This window comes from Peromyscus leucopus, chromosome 3 (assembly GCF_004664715.2).
Source record: "Peromyscus leucopus breed LL Stock chromosome 3, UCI_PerLeu_2.1, whole genome shotgun sequence".
NCBI classification, from domain to species: Eukaryota; Metazoa; Chordata; class Mammalia; order Rodentia; family Cricetidae; genus Peromyscus; species Peromyscus leucopus.
The window spans coordinates 87,003,001-87,026,778 of NC_051065.1; the positions used below are offsets into that span (position 1 = coordinate 87,003,001).

The 23,778-nt window shown below is 42.2% G+C and overlaps 1 protein-coding gene across 4 annotated transcripts in view; it reads left to right on the forward strand.

Moving 5' to 3' along the window:
* LOC119087622 overlaps positions 1-23,778 on the forward strand; it is a 34,676-nt gene that overhangs the window by 9,860 nt on the left and 1,038 nt on the right. Inside the window, exons 2-6 of one of the 4 annotated variants that reach the window (XM_037203803.1) lie at positions 1,612-1,742; positions 1,974-2,064; positions 9,756-9,916; positions 14,438-14,653; positions 16,844-16,936. In XM_037203803.1, the coding sequence (XP_037059698.1) occupies positions 1,692-1,742; positions 1,974-2,064; positions 9,756-9,916; positions 14,438-14,653; positions 16,844-16,936 (612 nt within the window). In that variant the 5' untranslated portion in view covers positions 1,612-1,691. Of the gene's footprint in view, positions 1-1,611; positions 1,743-1,973; positions 2,065-3,421; positions 3,504-9,755; positions 9,917-14,437; positions 14,654-16,843; positions 17,155-23,778 lie in introns of those variants that run through there. The other 3 variants (XM_037203802.1, XM_037203804.1, XM_037203805.1) reach the window with 3 other exon arrangements.

Here is a 23,778-nt window from a genome sequence, read left to right on the forward strand (position 1 = left end):
AAAGGACGGTCACCCAATCAGATAGGGAAACACTTTGCCTTTCTACTGCATGAGAATATTCAGTACTATCCACTTCTTGAAACTTTAGAGGTCTTGAGTTTTGTTTTGTTTTTTTTTTACTTAATATGTCTTTTCAAATAACATGAACTTGTTCACCCATTTCTGTGAACCAAATTTAGCAATCAACAACACCTCTAATCTGGCTATGAATGAAAAGCAAGCCTCTTCTGAAGCAAGATTCTGAAGCAAGATTCTGAAGCCAGACCCATCAGGAACCAAACAAGAGAAAATAAATGTTGTATGTTGAATCATGCTCCTCAAAAATATATATGCTCAAGTCTTAACTACAACAGTGCCCTCAATATAAAGGAAGGAAGGATATATATATATATATATATATATATATATATATATATATATATATATGTGTATATATATATGCTCTGAGATAATTCTGAGCATCCTTGTGCTTAGTGAAAAAAAAAACTAGTCTAATGTCCCATGCCATAATCTTTTTATTTAACATTCTTGAAATTACACTATTAAAGAGGAGAGAAGATCACAGATTCCTAGGAGCTAGGGATAGTAGGGACAAGAAAGCAGATGTGACTATCGTGGTCATGGAATCACTGTCTTGATTTCAGTAGTGGTTATGTACGTCTAGATATGTGATAAAATGGTTTAGAGTTATATACACACATTGTGCCAATGTCAAATGCTTAGTTTTGGCATTATATTATAATTATGCAATAACTATTTGGACAAAGTGGGTGGAGGTCACATCAAAGATGAGACCGTGCTTGTTAGGAACATAACTTAAAAACCATTTTGTGTGACTTAAAATAATATGATGCCTAAGCTTGTCACTAAGTAGATCTAATAAGACCTAAGCCTGAGAAGCAAGCCCCTGGCAGGTCACCAAGCAACTCAGATAGGACCTAAGCCCAGGACAGACCTTGATATACTAATAAACTAACCTCAAGGTGGTGGTGTTGATAGGCTAGTGAATCAGCCTCAAGCTGTGAGCCTTGATAGCACAAAGCTACTGCCGATAAAATGATACAAAAGTTGGAACTTTGGGAATGGTCTCTAGGATCACTTTGCAATGCTCCTGAGACATGGCTTCTCTAGCTTTTGTGTTACTATCCATCAGCAAGGGGACTTGAGACTCTGTGTGGCCCTGGCTTCGATTGCTGTTGAGCTTCCCACAGTCGCTGGGCCCACATAGGCCCATCTGTCAACACTAGCTGTTGGCCTACATTCTCAAGGACCTCCTGAACCTCCATCAATGCCAATATCCCAGGCTACCACAGCTGAAGACCGTCACTGCAGACTTGGGTTGAGACAAAAAGTTTCCAAAGTGTCCTCACCAAAGATTTCCCAGTGGGACCCTGCAGCAGCATTTCTGCCCAAACAAGTGTTTCCCGCCTAGTGAGATGTCTGCTTAACTTTCATATTAGCATGATACTATAAGGAATGTTTGTGTGGATAAAGCATATTAAAAAGACATATCTTGTGTGGACGTACTAACTGAGGATGTCCCATAGGCCCATGCTTTCCACAATACTGGATCCAAATGAGTCCTAAATCCAATGTTTGGCTTCTTTATAGAGAGAAAGAGATTAATGATGTGGAGACATGCAGAGAGTGCACCCTATCACCGTGGAGACAGACTGGAGTAACACAGCAGCATGTCAAGGAAGATTAAGGACTGCCTGGAGCAACCAAAGGCTGGGAAAGAGGTATGAAATGGCTTCTCCCTCAAAGTAGCCAGCGGAAACCAACCCAACCAATACCTTTTTGCTTAAGACTTGTAGCCTTCAGAACTGTGAGAGGATAACTTCCTATTGTTTTAAACCCCAGTGTTGGGCTCCTTGTTAGGGTAGAGCTAGGAAACCAGTACAATGCAGACAGCCAAAAGTCTAGCTTAGCTTTCAAGGACTTTCCTTCTAAATTTATGAGTTGGCCCACAGGTGTTCATCTGCCCAAAGATGGCTGTGTCAAATTTGGAAAGTTCAAGTCAACATGAATTAAAGATCAAATACACAAGAACTGCTTCTCTTGGTAAGTAACATACATGCCTTCTACTCTAAAATAGTGTGGAGTCAGCCTTCAACAGTGTCATGTACTGACTGTATAAGTTCGTTACCTTGCATGGGACTCAATTTCTTTCATATATGATGCATATAATGATGGCAATCACTGGAAAGACAAGAAGTTGTGAAGATTAAAAGGAGCAGTGTAGAGCTGGACACACCGCGCAGGCCTCATATTCAAAGCCCAGTGACGCTGGCCAGTGAATGAGCACATTTGCTTTCAGTGATGTGCAGGAGGGACTATGTCTTTGACACCAAATCCCATGAGTCTCGTGGTAGACACAGGAGGGAAAAGATGAAACAGAGAAAGAAAAGAAAGGAAGGCGAATTAAAGATGGAAGACAAGAAAAAGATGGGAGAAAACAAAACTATAATCCCCAAGCTCAGGAGGCAGAGGCAAGCAGGTCTCTGTGAATTCCAGGCCACTCTGGTCTACAGAGTGAATTCCAGCCAGAGCTACATAATGAATGAGAGGAGGAAGAAGAAGGAAGGAAAAGGAGGAGATCTGTTAAGGAAAACTAGGAAGGCCCTGCCATGGTATTCCCCACCCATAGCAAGGAGGGTGTCCCATCTCCAGGTCAGATAAATTCTTAGCACACTGTGGGGCTTGCCTGTTAATGAGAGAGAAGAGGCAGGCCCACACTCGTGGTGCAGAGCAGGGTGTCAATTACTGGATAGTAAATAAGCCTAGACCTCTTAAGAGCAGTGTATAGATTATACTGAGACAAAAAGATAGTAGGTAAAAATTAGAACTTCTTGATAGTAGGCAATGGAGTTTAGTGTCACAGATTGGGACGAGAGCTAAGCCGCCACCTCCTGAAGTCATCCACATTCCTCCAGCCCAGTCCTGGTTCCCTCAGGTGTGTGATTGCCCCCCTCTACACCTGTCAGCAAGACAAAGAGCTGCATCAGGGATCTTGAAGTTCCTTTCCAGCTTTAATGTCTACATCTCAGAGTGGGATCCTCTGTGACTTCGAATGAGTGGTAGCTTTCCATTTGTAACTTTTTTGTCTATAAATGAAAGAATTTTGAAGTGGAAAAGGGTGCATGAGCCCCCCAGCACTAATGAGGAGCTATGGACAACTGATGGCTTCTAGGGGACGGAGAGTCGGTTTTCTTTAAGAGTTCAGCTTCTGCTGGGTCCAGCATATTCCAGTGGATGGCCTCACACCCAGGAGTACACAGACAGCAGAAACTGGAGTCAGTGGGTCATTTTAAAAATAAAAAGGGGTGTGAAGTTGGGGCTTAGAAAGGTAGGGGTAGACTTGGAAGGAGTTAGTGAAGGAAATTCTCAAAGAATTAATTAAAACTTCTCTTTTTAAAAGAGAGAATTTCCAGGGTCAACTATGCTCCTAAAATTTGCTTCTGGAGAAGTTAACAAGTCAAATAAATCATTGTGGAGAAAAGGTAAATGGAGAGGGGACAATGGGAGAGGGAGGGAAGGAAATTAAGAAAGAGGTGGAGGGAGATGGAGGAGGAGGAAGGGGAGGCAAAGCTGATTGATGCTGGGTAGGAAAGGAAACAGGAAGAAGGGGAAGCCAAAATGGACACGTGTTTGTGATTTGCACTTAGTCATGGCAAATTTATTGATGAGTCTAAGACTTTACTCTTCTCTTGTGTCAACCCAGCAACATCTTGTTCTTTCTTACAACCAGGCCCCCAGTAAACTGGTGTCTATGCCAGGCCCTTTTATCTTCTCATAGAAGTGCTGTTTTTACTGGGTACCTTTGTGAAGAAGGGAAGTCCATACTGAGATGTGCTACAATATTTTTAACACCAAAGTTTGAAGAGTTTGTACAATATAAGTATAATTAATAAATGCTATGGTACAATTTACATTTTAATTACATGTCAAAATGATAACTTTATGGATATATTAGGTTAAATCAATATATTCATAAGCTTAATTTCACAGGCTTATTTTTATAATGGGGATATTAGAAATTATTAAATTTTATATATGTCTCATATTCTATTTCTATCAGATAGTGCTCTCTAGATAATACTAAACTACAAAATGCACCCTCAAAAGTGATCCCAAGTTGTTTGTTTGTTGGTTGGTTTTTTTTTATTGTTTTGCTTTTTGTTTTTTTGTTTTGTTTTGTTTTTTGGGGGGTTTTTTTGGTTGTTTGGTTGGTTGTTTTATTTTTGGAGACAGGGTTTGAAGCTCTGGCTGTCATGGAACTCACTATGTAGACCAGGCTGGACTTGAACTCACAGAGATCCACCTACCTCTGCCTCCTGAGTGCTGGGATTAAAGGTGTGTGCCACTATGCCTGGCTAGTGATCCCAAGTTTTAACAAAAGGTTTCTAGACTTGATATGAAGCATGAAGAACTAAGGTAGAGTTTGCCTGAACACTCTATACCTTACCAGATATTAAATAAATATTAACAGAAGGATCCAGTCCAAGCTAAAGGCACAGCCCAATGATAATGTTTGCCAAGCATGCATAGGCTCCAGGTTCAATCTCCAGTGCTGTTCAGGTTTGGGGGCAATAGATGAGAAACTGGCAAAGGTTTGCCTCAGATTCTCTAACTACTGAAAGTAGTTTGTGGCTTCCAGAAATTCATTCTTTTTTCCCATTCTATCTCATGCTAGTCAATTACTCTATAGAAAATATCCTCAATGCTTTTGCTTGCAATTGTGATCAGAGTAGTTATGAAAATATAAGTCATAATTATATCACTGTCCCAGAACATAAATTCACTAAGACTCAAATATAAGTGGACCTCATAAACACTGATATGTTGACATGATATGACACATAATACAGGAGACTCAGAGAAGACTCCCATATGCCCTTCCTGATGCTGCTAATAGTGGAGAATACAAAGTCATGTGAGAAATAATCCATAGTTCCTGCCATTAATGTTCTTATAATCCAGCAAACAGCCAAGCCATATATAGGGAAATTGAACAAATCCTATCAAATTTGGGGAAATTGTAAACTTAAGGACCTGATTTCCAGTTTATGCTTTCATTCAACAAACGTCCATTAAATATCCAAAATACACCAGGTTCTATCTCAGATGTTGACGAATAGCAATAGAAAGTCCTAAAGTATACCTGTGGCTGATGTGTGCACAGCTCATGACTACAGGGATGAAAAGCAGGTCAAGCAGACCCTCCAGAATCACAAAAAGAATTAATTTGACTTCAAATGAGTAAGGGTTGTTTAGCTTCAAATTTAAAAATGGGGGGGGAGACCTGGGAATAAAGCTTAGTGACAGGGAGTACTGCGGGAGGGGGGGGGGGAGAGAATAAATTTCACATGACATATTTTATCTGGCTTCATCTGGGCACTCTGCTGATAAATTCTCAAGAATGGATGCCGGGCAGTGGTGGCGCATGCCTTTAATCCCAGCACTCGGGAGGCAGAGGCAGGCAGATCTCTGTGAGTTCGAGGCCAGCCTGGGCTACCAAGTGAGTCCCAGAAAAGGTGCAAAGCTACACAGAGAAACCTTGTCTTGAAAAAAAAAAAAACAACAAGAATGGATTGGGCAGGAGTCCAAACAAGACATGGCGCTACTTAGGAACTCAGACTGACAGGACACACCAACAAGGCATCTGTTGAGATTCAAGGGTGAACTGGGATTCTTCAGCTTGTAATTAGAAGGACCCAGTTGTCTTAACTAGAAATCTGATGCCAATAGAAGGCACAGGCTTGGGCAAAAAAGCCAAGACTCTCTAGAATTTACTTTGTGCATACTGTGAAGTAATACTCAAGGTTCCTTCTTTTCCATATGGATATGCACTATCTGCTTAGAAAGACTTCCCTCCTCCATTGGATTGATTTGAGTTATTTTGTGAAACTCTACTGATCATATAAGTTGACCCTACATCTAAGTTTCCTATTCAAACTCCATTGAAATAATTGACCGTCCTGATGCCAGGAGACAGCGTCTTGATTGCTGAGGCCTTAGGAGATCTTTCTCAAACATGCTGATTCTGAGACAATTATTGGATAACCAAGCAGAGATGTCAGGTGGACAGCTGAATGCTATGTCCAGAGTCAGGACAAAGAGGCAAATCCTGGAAACAGAGATGCCATCATGATCAGCTGGAGAGCATGGCTAGAGAAATCCAAGCCCTGATCTGGGAGGCACTCCAGCATTAGCAAGCTGGCAAAATGAGGAAAGACCAGAAAAAGAAGGCAGAAAGGACTCCCCGGAGACTGAGAGACACTCGGAAGATGGAGATACACTAGAATCCAGGATAGTCCAGGGAAAATGTTACAAAGAGGATCAATATTTCAGCTGTGTTGATGGAAGATGACAGGTCACGAAGATTAGGATAGAGATAGGCTGACAGATCCAGCAATGTGGGGATCACTGGTAAACTAAAAGAGGCAAGTTCTACAGAAGCAAGGGCAAGGATTTGATCAAAAGGGATTCAAGAGAAAATGAAAGGGAGAAGATCAGACACAGAATGCATGGAAAAGTATTTCCAGGAAAGAAGTAGAAAATGGAGGGAGAGAATGAGGCCATAACTAGGGAAAGGATAGAAAGAGAAAGGTATCTACAGAAAATATATGTGGCCGGGCAGCAGTGGCACACGCCTTTAATCCCAGCACTCAGGAGGCAGAGGCAGGCGGATCTCTGTGAGTTCGAGGCCAGCCTAGGCTATAGAGTGAATTCCAGGAAAGGTGCCAAAGCTACCCAGAGAAACCCTGTCTCTAAAAGCCAAAAAAAGAAGAAAGAAAATATATGTGAAATTCAGGGAAATGGCAGCATTGCTGATGCTGACAAGAAGAATCCAGCAGAGGTGAAAAATGCAGTGCAGCATAAAAGGAGCAACTTCTGGAACAATGTCCCCGGCCAGGTGAGACAGCAGGCGACACAGGTGGAAGTGTCCCCCTTGAGTGGGCACAGACAGTTCACCACCACAGCAAGGGAGAAGGCAGTGTGCCAGACAGAGCTACGGAGAGGCCTGTGACATCGGTAAACATGTATTGCTCAGATGCTGTAGCTGCAGGCATTGGAGAAGACCATGCAGATTGGTGTAAGCCACTCAAGGTTGTAGGCAAGATGTAGCTAAGAGAAGAGAGTAGGGGAAGGAGAGAGCTCTTCCTAAAGAATGTCCTTGCTACCTGTCATGTGCCTTGCCTTGGCTCTTCCTGATGTCTTCTTCCCTGAAAGATTCCTTACAGACACACCCCAACACATTGTCTTTGCACCCTAAGAAACCTCATTCCTCGCGTTGCTCCCCGCAGGTGCACGCTCCTGCCCCTTCCCATTCCTCTTGTTCCTTGCCCGCGTGCCCTCACTCTTCTCTCCCAGTGTCTGCCTCCTCCCCCCTCTCCTTGCTCTGTCCTTCCATCTGCCTGCACTCCTGTCTCAAGATCAGGTTTTCTTTATCATGTCTCCTGTGTGACTGAGTATCTCATGGAAGGTTCCACCTCCCAAATCTGGATGGGCCTTTTTTGTGTTCCTGGAGCTCTGAGACTCTCTGCATAGACTCAGAAAGGAAATGACAGAGGAGGGGTAACGCAGTAGGGAAGGCTGACTGGCATTGTCCCCTGCATGGCACCTTAACGTCTGATACCCCACACTCAGGTGCTCTTAGCTGTGGCTCACAGATGAAAAAGCCAGTGCTAGAGTTCTCATATTAGAGTATTACAGAGCTAATAAAGAATAAGGCTTAAGGCTTAGAACAGTAGTTTGTAAGCTCAAATGGATAACAAATAATGATTCTCACTCTCTATCAGCCATCTACATAAATGCATAAGCTTTGATTCCACCATGGGTTCAAGAGCAAATGAGAAGTGGCCCCCGACCTAAGACAAAGCTGTAAAACATTGATGACCAAATGGAAAACCAGCAGAGAGACCTTCTACCCTGAGGTGGCTCCACAGACGCCAACTTGTAACAGTTTTGCTCTGCTAACAGGAACGGATACAGTGTCCCAACTCATGCCATCTTCAAGAAGCCCCTAAAGCAACTTGCATCATTCCCTTTATAAAAAGATAGGGAGGCTAAGATTCAGAAGGAATAAATGTCATGTCTAAGATCATACAATCAGTTAAGTCCAACTTGGCCTGATGGAGAGGCCTAATTCAAAACTAATGCTGTTCCTTCACTGGTTCTTGGATACAATTGCTGATTCCAGAAACAAAGGATCAATGTCCCAGTGGAAAAAACTTAGAAATCAAATGACTCATTTAACAAACGAGGAAATGAAAAGATGGAGACGGAATGATAGACTCAGGGTAGTTGTACACTCCTATAATCCCAATGCTAGAAAAACTAAGGCAAGAAGTCCTCAAGCTCAAACCAGCTTAGGCTACATACAGAAACTGTCCCCAAAAAAATTACTAACTGCTTAATTAATAGGAGATTGAATGATAAGATCTGGCTACTAAGACACAGACTTGAGATTCAAAGCCAGTGTTTTCTACCTGCTATGTTTTTAAATTGCAATAAGGATCTAAGTATAGACATAGAATGAGAACATTCTATTGATCTCTACAACAACTGAGAGTGTTAGATTCCTTTAGGAAAGTACTATTAGCCAACATCTTCCACTTTGATACAGTACTGAGGACCCTCACATATCTCGCCACCCATCCCCCCACCCCAGACTGGTTATTGAGTTTCATGGTGACTGGTCTGAGAATATTAAAAAAAGCAATACTGCCTTTGGAGGGAGTGTCCCATGGACCAAGATAGCAGCTGCCATAGCAACCGTCATACTGCTTTGATCAAGAAGACCCTTTGAGGAACTGAAAACAGAACCTTAGGCACATCTGCTGCTTTCACTCCCATCCTCCACTGATAGATTGGGTGGTGCACTCCACACCCTTGCAAGTTTCAAAAGCCTCACACACCTGCCCCCCACCCCAGCACCTGGCCAAGGCTGTATCCAGCACTGGGATGGAAATGATACCAACCTCCATCTTGTTTGATATTACTCTATCTCAAGTTCCAGACTGGTCTCCCAGTCCTAATGTTTTTTCACTGTCAAAGCTCAGCTTGGAATAACCAGCGCCCTTGAACAGTTCTGATACAGTCACTGGGCCCATATACAATGTAAGACATGTGAAAAGGATGTTTCATGAGGCCCAGACAGGTTCTGGAAGTACCTAAGAGCAGCAAGAAATAGTTGTGCTAAATAGTTTGCCATCTCAATGCTGAGAGACTTGGAAAGATAGGGATTGACTCTATCAGCAGTTCAGGATAGATGTCAGCAAATTCCCCACAACAGAAGTGTTCTCTTCTTACTGTATCCTTTCCATCCATGCATATGGCCATCCTCATATCCATTCACCCAGATGTTGGTTCCTACCCAATTCAAGCTAGGTCATCTGTCCTTCACAAAGAAAGCCTAGCATCCAGAAGAGAAAATTGTGTGTTTGGATATGTAAGTAGTCACTTTTATTCATTTTGTGGATTTTGTTTTTTGTTTTGTTTTGTTTTGGTTTGGTTTTGGTTTTTCAAGACAAGGTTTCTCTGTGTAGCCCTGGCTGTCCTGAAACTAGCCCTGTAGATCAGGCTGGCCTCAAAAATCACAGAAATTCATCTGCTTCTGCCTCCCAAATTCTGGGATTAAAGGCATGCACCACCACCACCTGGATTGTGGATGGTTTTTGAGGAAGAGTCTCACTATGAAGCCTAGGTTGGCCTCAAACCCATAATTCTCCCACTTAATGTGGTTACAGATATATACAACCATGCTGGACTTCATTCCAATCATTGGTGTCTCTATGTACCTGCCTCTGGATTTTGTTCTGCAAAGAATATAGTCAACAAAAAGAAATCCAGCATCAAGGAGCTCCCAGCCTACAGCAGAAGCAATCATCAATCAGAAGTTGCAACATGGGTGAGTTATCTAGATGGCTCTGCAGAAGCAAGCTTCAAGAAGGGCAGGTAACACATGTTGAAGGTCAGAGAAGGTGCATGCCCTCACCCACCTGCTAAATGCGAGCCAAGCTGGGAACTACCTGGCACCGAGGGTGTCCTCACAGATCATTCCAATGTTTCAGCCCTCTGATTAGAAATGGGTCATGTGGGAGTCCATCAATTACAAATGTATTTGCTCTTCCTTTGTCTTTAGTTCTCCAGCTATGGTAAAGCAGTATCTATAAAGTCTCTACCTCGATGTCACCGTGAGCCATCAACAAAGTACTACATATAATCTGCTTAGTATAAGACATGGTGTAGCACATGAGCTTGAACCTTTTATAGTCTCTTTTTTATTGATCCGTTTGTTTGATGATGTGATTCTGTTGCTGTTGCTGTGCTTATTTGGTTTTTGAGACAAAGCCTCCTTCTGTATAGCCCTGGCTGACCTGAAACTCACTATGAAGAACAAGGTAGCCTCAAATTTCAGTGATCCTCTTGCCTCCACTTCCCAGTGTTTACATTGGAGGCATGTGGCCTGTATATGTTTCATATTCTTAGTTATTTTTCCTTTGGGGGGGGGGTTGAGATGAGGTTTCTCTGTGTAGCCCTGGATGTCCTGGAACTCACTTTGTAGACCAGGCTGGCCTCAAACTCACAGAGATCCACCTGCCCCTGCCTCCCAAGTGCTGGGATTAAAGGTATGTGCCACCATCACCAAGCTTATATTCTTAATTATTTGTTTGTTTGTTTGTTTGTTTGTTTGTTTGTTTCAAGACAGGGTTTCTCTGTGTAGTTTCGGTGCCTGTCCTGGATCTCACTCTGTAGACCAGGCTGGCCTCGAACTCAAAGAGATCCGCCTGGCTCTGCCTCCCGAGTGCTGGGATTAAAGGTGTATGCCACCACCACCCAGCTTATATTCTTAATTATTAACAGGTTCTTTGGGTCCATAGCTAAGCTCAGTAGATATTCTCCCTGCAGTAATCCCACAAGGAATCCTCCAACTTAGACTGAAATATTTGTTTCTTCCAATATGCAATAACACACTTACCAGTTTAACAGGAAACAGCGATTTAAAAAAATCTCACAATTGGGAAGATAGAAAAAATGAGGCACGAGGTGAAGAGATTGTTTGCAAATCCTGTGTCTGACCCCCAGGCTTAGAAATTTTGGTCGACTCCACATAATTTCCCCCATCCACACCATCCAGTGCCATAAAGGAGCTTAGGAAATGTTGCAGGCTTAAGGTACAACATGCATTTCCCAAAAGACTAATACTGAAGAAAAAAGAAATGTGCTTTCTAGTCATGAGTATAGAGTTTCAAGAAATCCAACCATCCAGCTGTTTTCCTCACCAGGACCATGAGTTGAGGGTGTGTTCTTTACCCTTGTGGGAACAGAGACCCTGCTCACTAAAATATCACAAACACCTGTTGGCCTACAACCAACCAAGACCTGCCTTCCTACAGTTCACAGTCAGGCCATGATGGTGTGTTTACTGACATTCTTTCGTGCCTAAGAATTTTTTTGTGGGGGGAGTTCATTATGCAGCAATTTTTTAAGGGAACAAACTACATTGTAGATAGAGAAGAATGAAGAAAGAAAGAAAGAAAGAAGAGAGAGAGAGAGGAGAGGGAGGGAGGGAGGGAGGGAGGGAGGGAGGAAGGAAGGAAGGAAGGAAGGAAGGAAGGAAGGAAGGAAGGAAGGAAGGAAGGAAGGAAGGAAGGAAGAGAAGAAAAGAAAAGAGAAAAGAGAAAAGAAGCCACCTTGAGGAATTAAGACATATTTGACACAGAAGTTATGAGAGATTATAACATTTTACCCCCACAGGCACCCCTGAATTGTTTTGTCTATAGATGTGACTTCACATTAGAATCAAAGGAAGATTGGGGGGATGCTCAAGGACCAGGAGGAAGTGGCAAGCCCTGCCTTTCTGGTGCTGGAGCTCGTCCCACACTCAGCACTCACCCTCTTTCCACTCGGAGCCTGTCTCCAGACAAAAACTCAAATGAATCGCCTGGGAAGGAGGAAGAGAAGGCCTCTAACCTACTCCTACTCAGTTCACAATGTTCTCTCACAGACTTAAGAGTCCACATACAGGTTCCCATTACATAATTTCTTTGTCAACCACCAAAAACAATAATCTAGACATGAGGAAATTCTGGACTGAGGTTCACCACCCAAACACTAAATTTGACACAATTGACAAATTTCTCTACAATTGTCCAGTCTCTTCCTCTTCCTCTCCCTGTCCCTCCCCTGCCCACCCACCACCGTGTGTGTGTGTGTGTGTGTGTGTGTGTGTGTGTGTGTGTGTGTGTGTGTGTTCTGGTTTAGTTTTTGTTTATTTGACTTTATTGAGACAGGATTTCACGATGTACCAAAGCTGGCCTCAGTTTCACAATCCTCCTGCCTCAACTTCCTGAGTGCTAGAATTACAGATGTGTGCCACCATCTCCAATCTTTTTTTCTTTCTTTATGAAGCAATTGAGAATACTCCATGGGTGTGGGTAAGGGTATATTCATGAAGTATTTTATTTAACAAATTGATGTTTATGCTTTAGTTCTGGAATATGCACAATTAAATGAAAATTTTAAATGATTATTTGGAAAAGATTAAAAAGAACAGGGAAAAAGATACTAGAGGTGGAAATAATGAAGAAAAAAGGAGACCAGTGGGAGGTTACAATGACAGAAGAGCTTGGCTGTGTGTATCTGGGAATGAGGCTGTGTGTTGCAATGCTTATCACCTGGTCTGCCACCCCATATACCAGGATCCATTGTTAAATGACATGCTTTTGGAGACTCCAATGGTGGCGTTAACTAAAGCATCTCAAACCAATATGGAAAGATTCCCTCGGATTATTGCAAGAAGGATATGACCACTGCAGCCAAAAGGCTGGAAAAGCTCATGCTTCATAGACCTGCAATGGTTTGTCTTAGAATTACATCTATCTGTCCGTCCTCCATCTTATGCATCCCTTTAGGGTTGGAAATGTTGAACACACAGACAGAATCTTCTAAGGATAATTAGTTTAAAAGTATCAAAGTCCTAGAACTGTAGAAGCAAAATAGGCATGTGTGAAAAATGGCAGTGCCCAAGCCCACTTCTGCCACCCCAGCACACGGACATGCAAGCGTAAATACACGCTTTTGTCCAGACTGCCTGTCGCTCTGCTGCTGGCTCTCTCCACTCTCAACCTCACTGTGGTTTTCTAACACACTGTTCTTCGGAAATACAGTGAGCCCTAATTATCACATAAGAAAACGGAAAGCATTTCTTCTTTCCAGTCCTGTATCCTGTTGCAATAGATGTTAGGTGACATTAAACAAACTCCTAACGTGTGTGGCACTGACCTACGGTTTGACAGTGGCAAATAACATTGTCACTATGTTGTCAGATACCAGATACACGTCATAGGACTATAGAGAAATGACTCAGCATTTAAGGGGTGCACCGCTCATCCAGAGGACTTGAGTTTGCTTCCCTGTTTCATGCAATGCCCCCAAATAATGAGGCAAAATGGCTTCACTATAACACCATCAAATCTGTTAACTTCAAAACTCCTATGAGATTTTATCTTCAGGCATGTCTGCTTCCATCTGACCTGAAGAAATTTCCTTTTACCTAGAGCGTCCGTAATGAAAATCTCCTATTACTATCCACCCCACGCTCACCTTCTCCTTGATTTTTCCATGTCAAAGAATTTATTAAATACCACCTATCACATATGTATTTGACTTGTGCAGGTTCCAAGTATTTCCTTTTAAAATGCAAAGCTGCTGGGCCCAGTAGCACAAACTTGAAATCCCAGCTACTTGGGAAGCTGAGGCAGGAGGATCTCACATTTAAGACTTGCCAGGGCTGCAGTGCAAGTGTAAGGCTAGCCTGGTCAAGTGAGTGAAACCCGTCTCAAAATTAAAAAAATATATATTTGAAAGGCTGGGGATATAGTTCCATGGCAGAGTACTTGCCTAGCATGTATAAGGCCCTAGATTTAATCCCAAGTACTACAAAACAACAATGTACATAATAATAATAAATTTTATATTACAAACTTTTATAAATATATTTCATAAACTCCCAAGGGACAGAATCCATTAAGCAGGAACTGACACTGTTCCCTTGAAAACTGTGCACCAAAGCATGTAATGTAATTGTAATTGTAATCATAGAGGACTCATAGAAGATCATTCTTGATTTCCACACTTCCACTTATAATTTATCTACCACTCATTGGAAACCTGAACTAGGACTTTTCACTCCTTGAAGCTTACATCATTTTACAGCTGTTACAGAGCTTTGGACAAAGCATGGCGCCTGGGTCAGACAAGCACCTGCTGAATAAATGAATAGATGAGCAAAAGAGTTGTTGATGGCTATGGGCTGTTGATGTTTGTCAGGGTTTATAGAGTTGTTTTTCTGTACGCATGAGTGTATTTACTTGTTTTCTGGGTACGTTGACTGACAGAGTGTGACATTATTACCCTCTGTTTACAGGTGAAGGAGCAGAACCATCTAGAGACTCGCTCGAGTGGAAGTCACCTCTCACACCTGCCTTGTGAGGTCAGACCTTCTGTACACACAATCAATCACCTGGATCAATGTCACCAGCCTCTGAAGAGTTCTGCTGCACCAGCAATCCACTCTGTGTGTCATATCTGTGCATTGTTACTTAATGCTCCAGGGACAGCACACTGCACCTTCCGGAACCAGGTAGCTAGAAATTATTTTTCACTTCTGACTCTGGATAATCCAATCCTATTCCACAACCCAACCCTCCACCCAGTACCATGGCCACACTCCCCACCTCTGAGTGCACGTGGTCATTTGCTGTTAGAGTCAAGAGGGCAACACTACATTGGGGCTGAGTGATTTGGTCCCATGTAAGAGTTCATTAAGTTGGCAAACAGGTGTGTGTGTGTGTGTGTGTGTGTGTGTGTGTGTGTGTGTGTGTGTGTGCATCTCCAGAAAAATTTCTTAGACAACATCATTTAATTATAAAAATAAATCTTTTTTAAAGCTTTTCAACATTTATTGCAATATATACATATATAAATACGATCTGTAACATTCCAGATTTATTAAAAAGTGACTACTGTTCACTTGAGTTACAATTGTGACTACTGTTCACTTGAGTTACAATTGTGACTACTGTTCACTTGAATTACAACTGTTTTATAGGCACAAGAACGAGTCCAGGATAGAGCTCATGTGTGATGGTACACACCTTACAACACGGCTTGGCTTACCCGGCCTTGTTAGCAGCTAACGTTAAAACAAGATTAAAAACTAGGCCTCAGGACTTTCTATCTTGTTTATTTCCTTCACTCTTAACCTAACTTGAGCCAGGAGACCTTGAAAAGCTGCCAGTGGCATGAGAATGTCCATGAGTGTCCCCTCAGTGACAGAAAGGCCAGAGCATGTCAGCCATCCAGCTTAACTTCTAATTCAGGCAGGAATGTGATCACTACACTGACTGGCACAAACACTCATGGATTTAGGGGATGAGTGCTTTGAACAAGTTTCCCTGGGTTGGCTTGGGTTAAACTGATGTGACTTGAATCAAGCCAACAGCTAGAAAGAAGGCTGACAAATGTCACAGTGGTGCTGTGTGTCCTCAGGTTCCTAGAACCCAGCTGTTCGAGTCCCAGAAGGGGAAGCCCTATGAAAGCATGGGGTAAAAAGAAAGCACCGCTGGCTACAGCGTCAAGGGCTGCGAGGAATCAGCACATTGCTAAAAAGCCAAACTTCCTAAGTTTCTAAGTTCCTCTGAGAATAGTCTCCATCTGTCAAGAAAGATGTGGGGATGAGGAGACGCCCCAGTAGTTAAAGCGCTTGCCACATATGCATGCATGAAGTCCTGAGTTCAGATCCCCAGAACTCATGCAGAACTGGACACAGCCCTGCAGCACACATCTGTAATTGCAGCACTCCAGCAGCGACATGGGAGGTGGAAAGAAAAGAACCCCCCAGAAGTACACAGGCCGTCCAGCCTCCTGTATGTAATGGCAAACAGGAGACCCTCTGTCAAAGGGAAGGGGAGGACCAGGGCCCAAGGTTGTCCTCTGACTTCCACATAAAGTAACATGTGTCCGAACTCACATCCAAATACACAAATTATACATCTAGAAAACACACACACACACACACACACACACACACACACACACATACTTCAAAATGAAGGTGTAAATCTTCTCCCTGCTGTCTACTTGGTAAGCTGAGAGCTGTCGTACTGCCTTTTCTTTTTCTTTCTTTCTTCTAAAGGATTTATAGCTCTATTGGAACTGACTGGCTCTTAGAAGAACTGGGCATTTTCCCAAAGGGACAGTAGGACAGGCCCCCAACCCTGACATCAGAGCCCCCAGAGTCTCCCTTCCTCTGCACTCAGTACTGGGTTTATAACCAGGGTTATAGAGAACCTGGGAAAGCAGAGCCACAGCAAGACAAGCAGGAGAGAGTCCCATCACCCACTGTGTGTGTTGCATCCCACACTCTTTAAGAAAACCATCCATCCAAGGCTAAAACACAATGAAAACCAGGAAAGAAGTTCTGAGATGGATGGAGCCCTCCGGCGGGGACTGCTTGGTCATTCAACCCAGTCATTATTTAATTTAAAAAAAAAAATATGTCAATTATTAAAGAGAAAGCCTTTCAAATCCACCTGTAAATTTCTAACCATAGTATCTATTACTTTCAGTTCTCACATTGTGTTCTTTTCTGATATTTATCTGTATATTCTACCCATAGCCCCTGGATCAGCCACAAATTACAATTTCGTGTTCAACTCTGTGCACACAGAGCACTTGTTTCTACCAAGGCATCACACTGGTCACTTTGAACGCTGTGTTTTTCTCATTCTAACAGTCCATAGTTGACTTGGTCTTTTCTCTGTTGTTACAGCTCATAGCTGTGGTCTCGACTTTTCCTAGAATGATCAGCTATGCTGGCTCCCACAGTCTCCCTCACTGTGAGAATTCACCTGCTCTGCCTGGGGTATGTTTTATCCAATCCATCCACTGCTCATTTGCTAACACTCTATGTTGTAAATGTTTCATCTGTATTCCTTTGGTCTCATGAAAACATTGCTAGCTGGTTTGATAATGGGCTCGAAGTGAAGCCCAATAGGAGAGATGGCTGGCATATCCAAGGCCCTGAACATGATCCCCACCACCACAACAATAAACAAACCAATAAATAAAATTGAAATCGGAGGCTCATCTTGAACATTTTCTAACCTCAGAGTTAATCACTAGCTAGTGCTCATAGCAGAGGAAATGGAGCTAACCATTTGACCCAGAGTAACCATTTTCTTGATGCTTAGCCAGACACTTGCTAAACAGTACTGTGTTTTTCCTCTCATTAAATTCCCACCCAGTATTGTTAGTAGATCCTGACCCTTGCTATCTTCTTTGTAAAGCAGTAACAATCCCCTTTTCTTAGGGTCATTGTAGAAATTAGTAAACTTTAACAAATACTAACTTTCCACAGTACAATATCTCAGGATGTTGAGCTTCTGAGAAGAATCTTAAATGTTTAAGCTAAAAAGTAAGAACAGCTGTCACGGAAACATCCATCCCAAATTTTGAAATGAACCAGATCTCATTTTCTGTGACTCTAAACATACACATGAGCACTTAATCAAGCTTCTGAGTGTATCTAACCATTTTAGATAGACTGACTGTGACATTTAGTTTACCCTGACTACAACAGGGTGAATGTGGTGTCAAAATGGTGAGACAAAGGATTGTAAGTATCAAAAACCATTGTTATCCCCAGCTGTCTTTGCCAGAACAGCATGGCTGGGAGAATCCAACAAGACAAAGAGAATTCCCAAGTCAGAGTCCTAATCAGAAATGTAAGCACAGGAAATCAAAGGTAGGGTGGGACCTAACACCACCAAGAGCAGGTGCTGTTCGACAAACAGAGAAACTAGAGACGTTAACTGAGAAATGAAAGATCTCACAGAAACCAGGACAACGCCACAAGGAAGGGACAGATCATCATTTCATTCATCTGAACATGGTAAGGAAGCCAGGGGGTTTCCACCATGCCACATCACACACAAGAAAGCTTCTATTTTAAGAGCCCGGCCCTGCACCTGCGCAGGGCAGATGGCCTTCGCAAAAGAAGAAATGAAAGCAGTCTTTTCTCACTGCCAGGCTGGCATGAAGGTTCAGGACACAGGCTGGCTGAGTGATGATGGAACCAAGTTTTCTGCCATGCAGGCCATGCAGATGGGGAATCTTTGGCCCTAAGATTTCCAGCTTTTCTCTCCTCTAGCTTGTCCACCAAAGGGAAAAACAAGGCAAAGTCGGAGGGAAGAACTGTTAGTATCCTGGCTCGTGTGTAGTCCCAATGCTTGCTGATTGAGCAGGAAGAATGGGAAATTAAAGAGGGTAGAGCACTGCCATTGGCCGGAAGCGAGGGGCCTAGGGCTCTGTGCTCCCTGCTCAGCAGCCATGGAAAAGGAAAAGGCAGGGAACCATCTTAACCATCATGTCTTCAGTATAATAACAAAACCACAGTGGAAACATGGCAAACCAGGAAGCCAGCAAACCTGATTATAACCTTAGCTCTCCCTCAACCTAGTTGACTAGTCTTGACCCAATTGCTAACATTACCTGTACCTGTTTCCCCACTTGTAATGTTTTAAGATAATAACAAAGCACACCTCTGAATGTGATTATAACTATAGTGATAGAACAGCGCTTAGGGTGGGATGGAGGGGAAGGTAAATGTTTCTGCTATTTTCTATATTATTTATTTGTTCACACACACACACACACACACACACACACACACACACATCTGAGCGTGCCTCAGCATACATGTGAAGGTCAAAGGACAGCTTGGGGGAGTCAGTTCTCTCATCCTACCATGTAAATTCTGGGGCCTGAACTCAGGCTGTCAGGCTTGGCGGCAAGTACCTTCACTCACAAAGCCATTTTGCAGGCCTCTCTTCTTATTGTTCTAAATTTGTGTAAACACCACTAAACGAGCTCCAATGCTCAGAGGAGAGGCTTCACTATTCTGTGTCTTCACGCCGGAGCACAAGCAATTATTCCACCTGTAGTGTCTCACCCGTGACACAGAGACCAGGCTGCACTGTCTTCCTCCCTCTGAGAATCTGCCAATCAAATCGGAAGGATTTTTCAAAGTTTAGCTTAAATTATGCCTTAGACCACCTTTCTCCATCAAAACCTGATGAAGACTTACTGTGCACAATTTTTTTTTAATCTGAAAACTCAATTCCTTTAGCAAAAAATCAATCAATCAATCAAAGGGCTAGGGAGATGACTCGGTGTGGGAAAACACTTGCTGTGCAAGCATGAAGACAAGTTCAAACCCCCAGTGCTCACATGAAAATGATAAAATCAAACATCTCGATCCAAGGGCTGAAGAGGTACCAAATCAGTGCCTAAGGGTACTTGCTGCTCTTGCAGAGGACCCAGGTTAATATCCCAGCACCCACAGCTGATGGCTCACAATCACTTGTAACTCTGCAAGAGCTGACATGCTCTTGTGCCCTCTATAAGAATCCATACACACGTGGTATAAACATATACACAGATGCACACATATACACATAATTGTTTTTCATCTCAATTCAGAGTTTGGGATACAGCTCAGCAAGCAGAGTGCTTGCCTTGTATGTTGATCCCCGGATTCCATATAAAAACAGTCAGGAACAGTGAGTGACACACACTTGGAATCCCAGGTCTGGAAAGGCTAGATTCCTGGGAGTCACTGGCTAGCCAGACTGGCCTTCTTGGTTATCTCCAACCCATGAAAGTACTTGTCTCAAAAACATAAAGGTGAATGGCACCTGAGGTGTTCACACGTACGTACATATGTACGTACATACATGTACATACACTCACTTGCACCTGCACACACACGTACATACACATCACAAAAAACCTCAATGCAGAGATAAGAAAATGTCCAGAGTTTCCTAAATAACCTCAGAAATTTCCACATTTGTTGCCTTACTTAAGGAATGAGAGTTTAGATCAAAATTAATAATTTTTTAATGATCATGACTAAAGTAAAATAAAAACAGTATGTATAGTTTCCTTTCATTGACTTTTTCCCTTAATAATTCATAAATCACAAGAAAGCACTATTAAAAAAGCTAGTAGATTAAGACTATTTCATGAAATGTTAAATAAACCTTCTACATATCCACACCTCTGCATGTGTGAGAGTTTATTAACTATTACACAGCATCTCCCAATGCCACTAAGACAAATGAAGAGGCAATGGAGAGGCGGGAAAGACAGAGGAATTAAGTGGTATTTGTTTGTTTGCTTTTTTTGGTTGTTGGTTTGTTAGTTTTGGGTTGTTTTCTTTCTTTCTTGTTTGTTTTAATTAATTAATATTCTTATTTGTATTTGTATTTCTTATTTTTATTATTTCTTTTTAAGTTTTCCTTGCGGAGGGTTATGCCACAAGGGTGAAGGGTAGATATGGAGAGACTGGGAAATGGGTGGGATTGGAAGGTGTATGACATGAAATTTCCAAAAAAATCAATTTAAAAAATATGTTCAAAAAACGAGTTTATTAACTACAAAGGGCTCCATAATTTAAGGAGCTCCCAGTCATGACTGACACTCGCTGGGTCTGTTTTCATTCATAGACTAGGTCATCATAACAAGCATCAAATGGCCACAGTGCAGTCCTGGAGAACAGACTGGAGCCCATGGTTGACTCTACTTTATTCACAATCCTGAACGACTCACTAGCCCCAGTTTGCCTGTCTGTAACATGAGGCAATTGGTTGGATTGGATGACTTGTCTCTTCATGGCTAACAAGCTGCTGTCTGTGCATGGCAATGTGAAGAATTTTCATGATTCTTTCTTTGAGCATAATGTGGAAACAATCATCTTAACATGAAAAGGGGCCATGCAGTATTCTCTTTGAAGCTGTTTTTTTTTCTTTATTAAGAATTTTTTTTTATTAATTTTACATACCAACCACAGATTCCCCTCTCATCGCTCCTCCCGCTGCCCCCCAGGCTTCCCCCACAACCCACCCTTCATCCTCTCCTCCAAAAAGATAAGGCCTCCCATGGGGAGTCAGCAAAGCCTGGTACATTCCGTTGAAGCAAGCCCAAGCCCCTCTTCCCTGCACCAAGGCTGTACAAGGTGTCCCACCATAGGTAATGGACTCCAAAAAGCCAGCTCATGCACCAGGGATAGAGTCTGATCCCACTGCCAGGGGTCCTCTTAAACAGAGCAAGCGACACAACTGTCTCCCTTATGCAGAAGGCCTAGTCCAATCTCATGCAGGCTCTACAGCTGTTGGTCTAAAGTTCATGAGTTCCCACTAGCTTGGTTTGGTTGTCTCTATAGGTTTCCCCATCATGATCTTGATGCCCCTTGCTCATAGAATCCCTCTTCTCTCTCTTCGACTGGACTCCTGGAGCTCGGCCTGGTGCTTGGCTGTGGATCTCTGCATCTGTTTCCATTCATTACTGAGGGAAGGCTCTATGATGACAGGGTATTCACCAGTCTGATTGCCAGGTTAAGCCAGCTCAGGCACCCTCTCCACTATTCCTGGTAGTCTAAGCTGGGGTCATCCTTGTGGATTCCTGGGGATTTTCCTAGCACCAGGTTTCTCCCTATCCCCATGATATCTCCCTCAAGATATCTCTTTCATTGCTATGGAAGCTGATTTTTAATATGAAAAGAGGCCATGCAGTATTCCCTCCGGATCTGATTTTTCAAGTTTTACCAGATGAAAAGGCACTTAGAGAAATACATCTCTAAGAAAGAGAACTGACAAAGAGGAATTAAAATGGCAAATGGCCAGAGTCTGTGATGCAGCTTGACCCATGACCCCTCAGTGCTCCTGGCCTCCACAAACCGGGAGGAATAGCCAAACCAAATCACACCTAGATTTCCAGACATCTCTAGAACAAGAGTAGGAGATGGTCCTGATTATTTAAATAAAGCAATTGTTAGGAAACACACAATAAGTCTAGAAATGCCTGAATATTCTGGTTGGAGTGTCAACAATTGGATAAAATTACCAAAACAATTGATCTATTTTTCTTTGTCTGTGTTGTGGGTACTGACATGGACACTTGGATGTTTTAAAATAGCTCAGTGGTAGAAATAAATTTTTTTTAAACAAATGACTGGATTTGGCACTTGTTCCTAGTTCTGGTTCCTCCCCAATATGGCACTGGGTCATGTTCTTCATCTAAAAGCACCTGCCTACAGTTTGTACAACATTGAGTAATGGTCACAAAAACAGCTCTTTGCAACCTTCTGAAAAATGTTCAGAGCAATGGTGAGGATTAATTTCATGGGAAGCAACATGGTGGGCCTTTCCATGTGTGATGGGCCATGGCCTGCTCTCCTTACGAACTCCATGTTGAATCTGTATTTCCTTATCACTGTATAATTAGAACAGCAGGTCCAGCTTGCCCCAGCTCCCTCTTTCTGTACAGACACCTGCAATCACAGAAACAGAAAGTCAGAGTTTCTACTTTACAAATGGAAAAAAAGCCTTTCAGAATCATGATTTCAAGTACGAACTCAGTCCATATGTGAGGCCTGGAGCTAAATTGGTCATTTTTTGCAATTCTCAGTAAGAGAACATCTGTAGAATTCAGTACCTGGAACTCAGCATTCACAGTAAACATCAACACACATGCAAATTCATCTGTATCCTACTTCACCTTCTTCTTCTTCTTCTTTTTTTTTTTTTTTTTTTTTGAAAAGAGATACAGATGTGTAAAAATAAACTGCAAAATAATCTTCACATGGTTGGAAAATAACTCATGAAATATTTAATTGGTGCTACAAATCATCCTAATGTTTTGAAAGAGAATTAGGTTAGCACATATCAAAAGTCACCAAAATTTCATCCCCTTTAACTCAGTAAGTTCAAGAAATCTAAACATTGAACATTAAAAAGCAGGGGAAATAGCTTCATGTTCCAACTCTTATCTGGCATGCTCCTGACTTCAGGTCCAATCCCTAACATCACAGAAATATTAATAATAAAATAAAGTAAACATAAGTAGAAAGCTAAGTGACCAACAAGAGGAGAAATGGCCAAGAAAATACGGAAAATTATCTCAATGAACTTACTATCATGTAAAAGGAAGCATCCAAAGCCTATGTAACAATATAGACAGCTACATGTTAATGAGATATGTGTAGCATTGAATTCTATTACAATCAGCCCTATGTAAAAAAAAAATGCATGTATTTAGAAATAAGGATTAGAAACAGAACTCAGACAAAATGTTGAGCATATGCTGTATTAAAGGCAAGTGGTAAAGTGTCTTCCTTCAAAATGCTTGTTTACTGCAGCAATATTCACAGTGGCCAAGCTATGGATCAACTTAGATGCCCATCAATGGATGAATGGACAAAGAAAATATAGCATGTGTACCCAATGAGGATTTTTTTTTCATTACTTGTGTGTGTGAGTGAGTGTATGTGTGTGTGTGTGTGTGTGTGTGTGTGTGTGTGTGTGTGTGTGTGTGTGTGATCTCTGGAGGTCAGAGGATAACTTGCAGGAGTTGATTCTCTCCTATCACGTAGCTCCCAAGATCCAATGCAGGTCCTCAGGCTTGGTGACAAGTACCTTAACCCACTGACCCACCTCACCACCCCCTCCAGTGGAATTTTACTCAGCCATAAAGAGCTAAATTACGGTATTTGTAGGAAAATATGTGGAACTAGAAATCATTATGTTAAGCAAAATAAGTCATATTAGGACAAATACCGTGTGTTTTCTCTCACATGAAGAATCTCAGTATTTTTTTTAAAGGTATGAGTGTAGAAGGAGGACCATTCAGAAAGAGTAAGGGGAC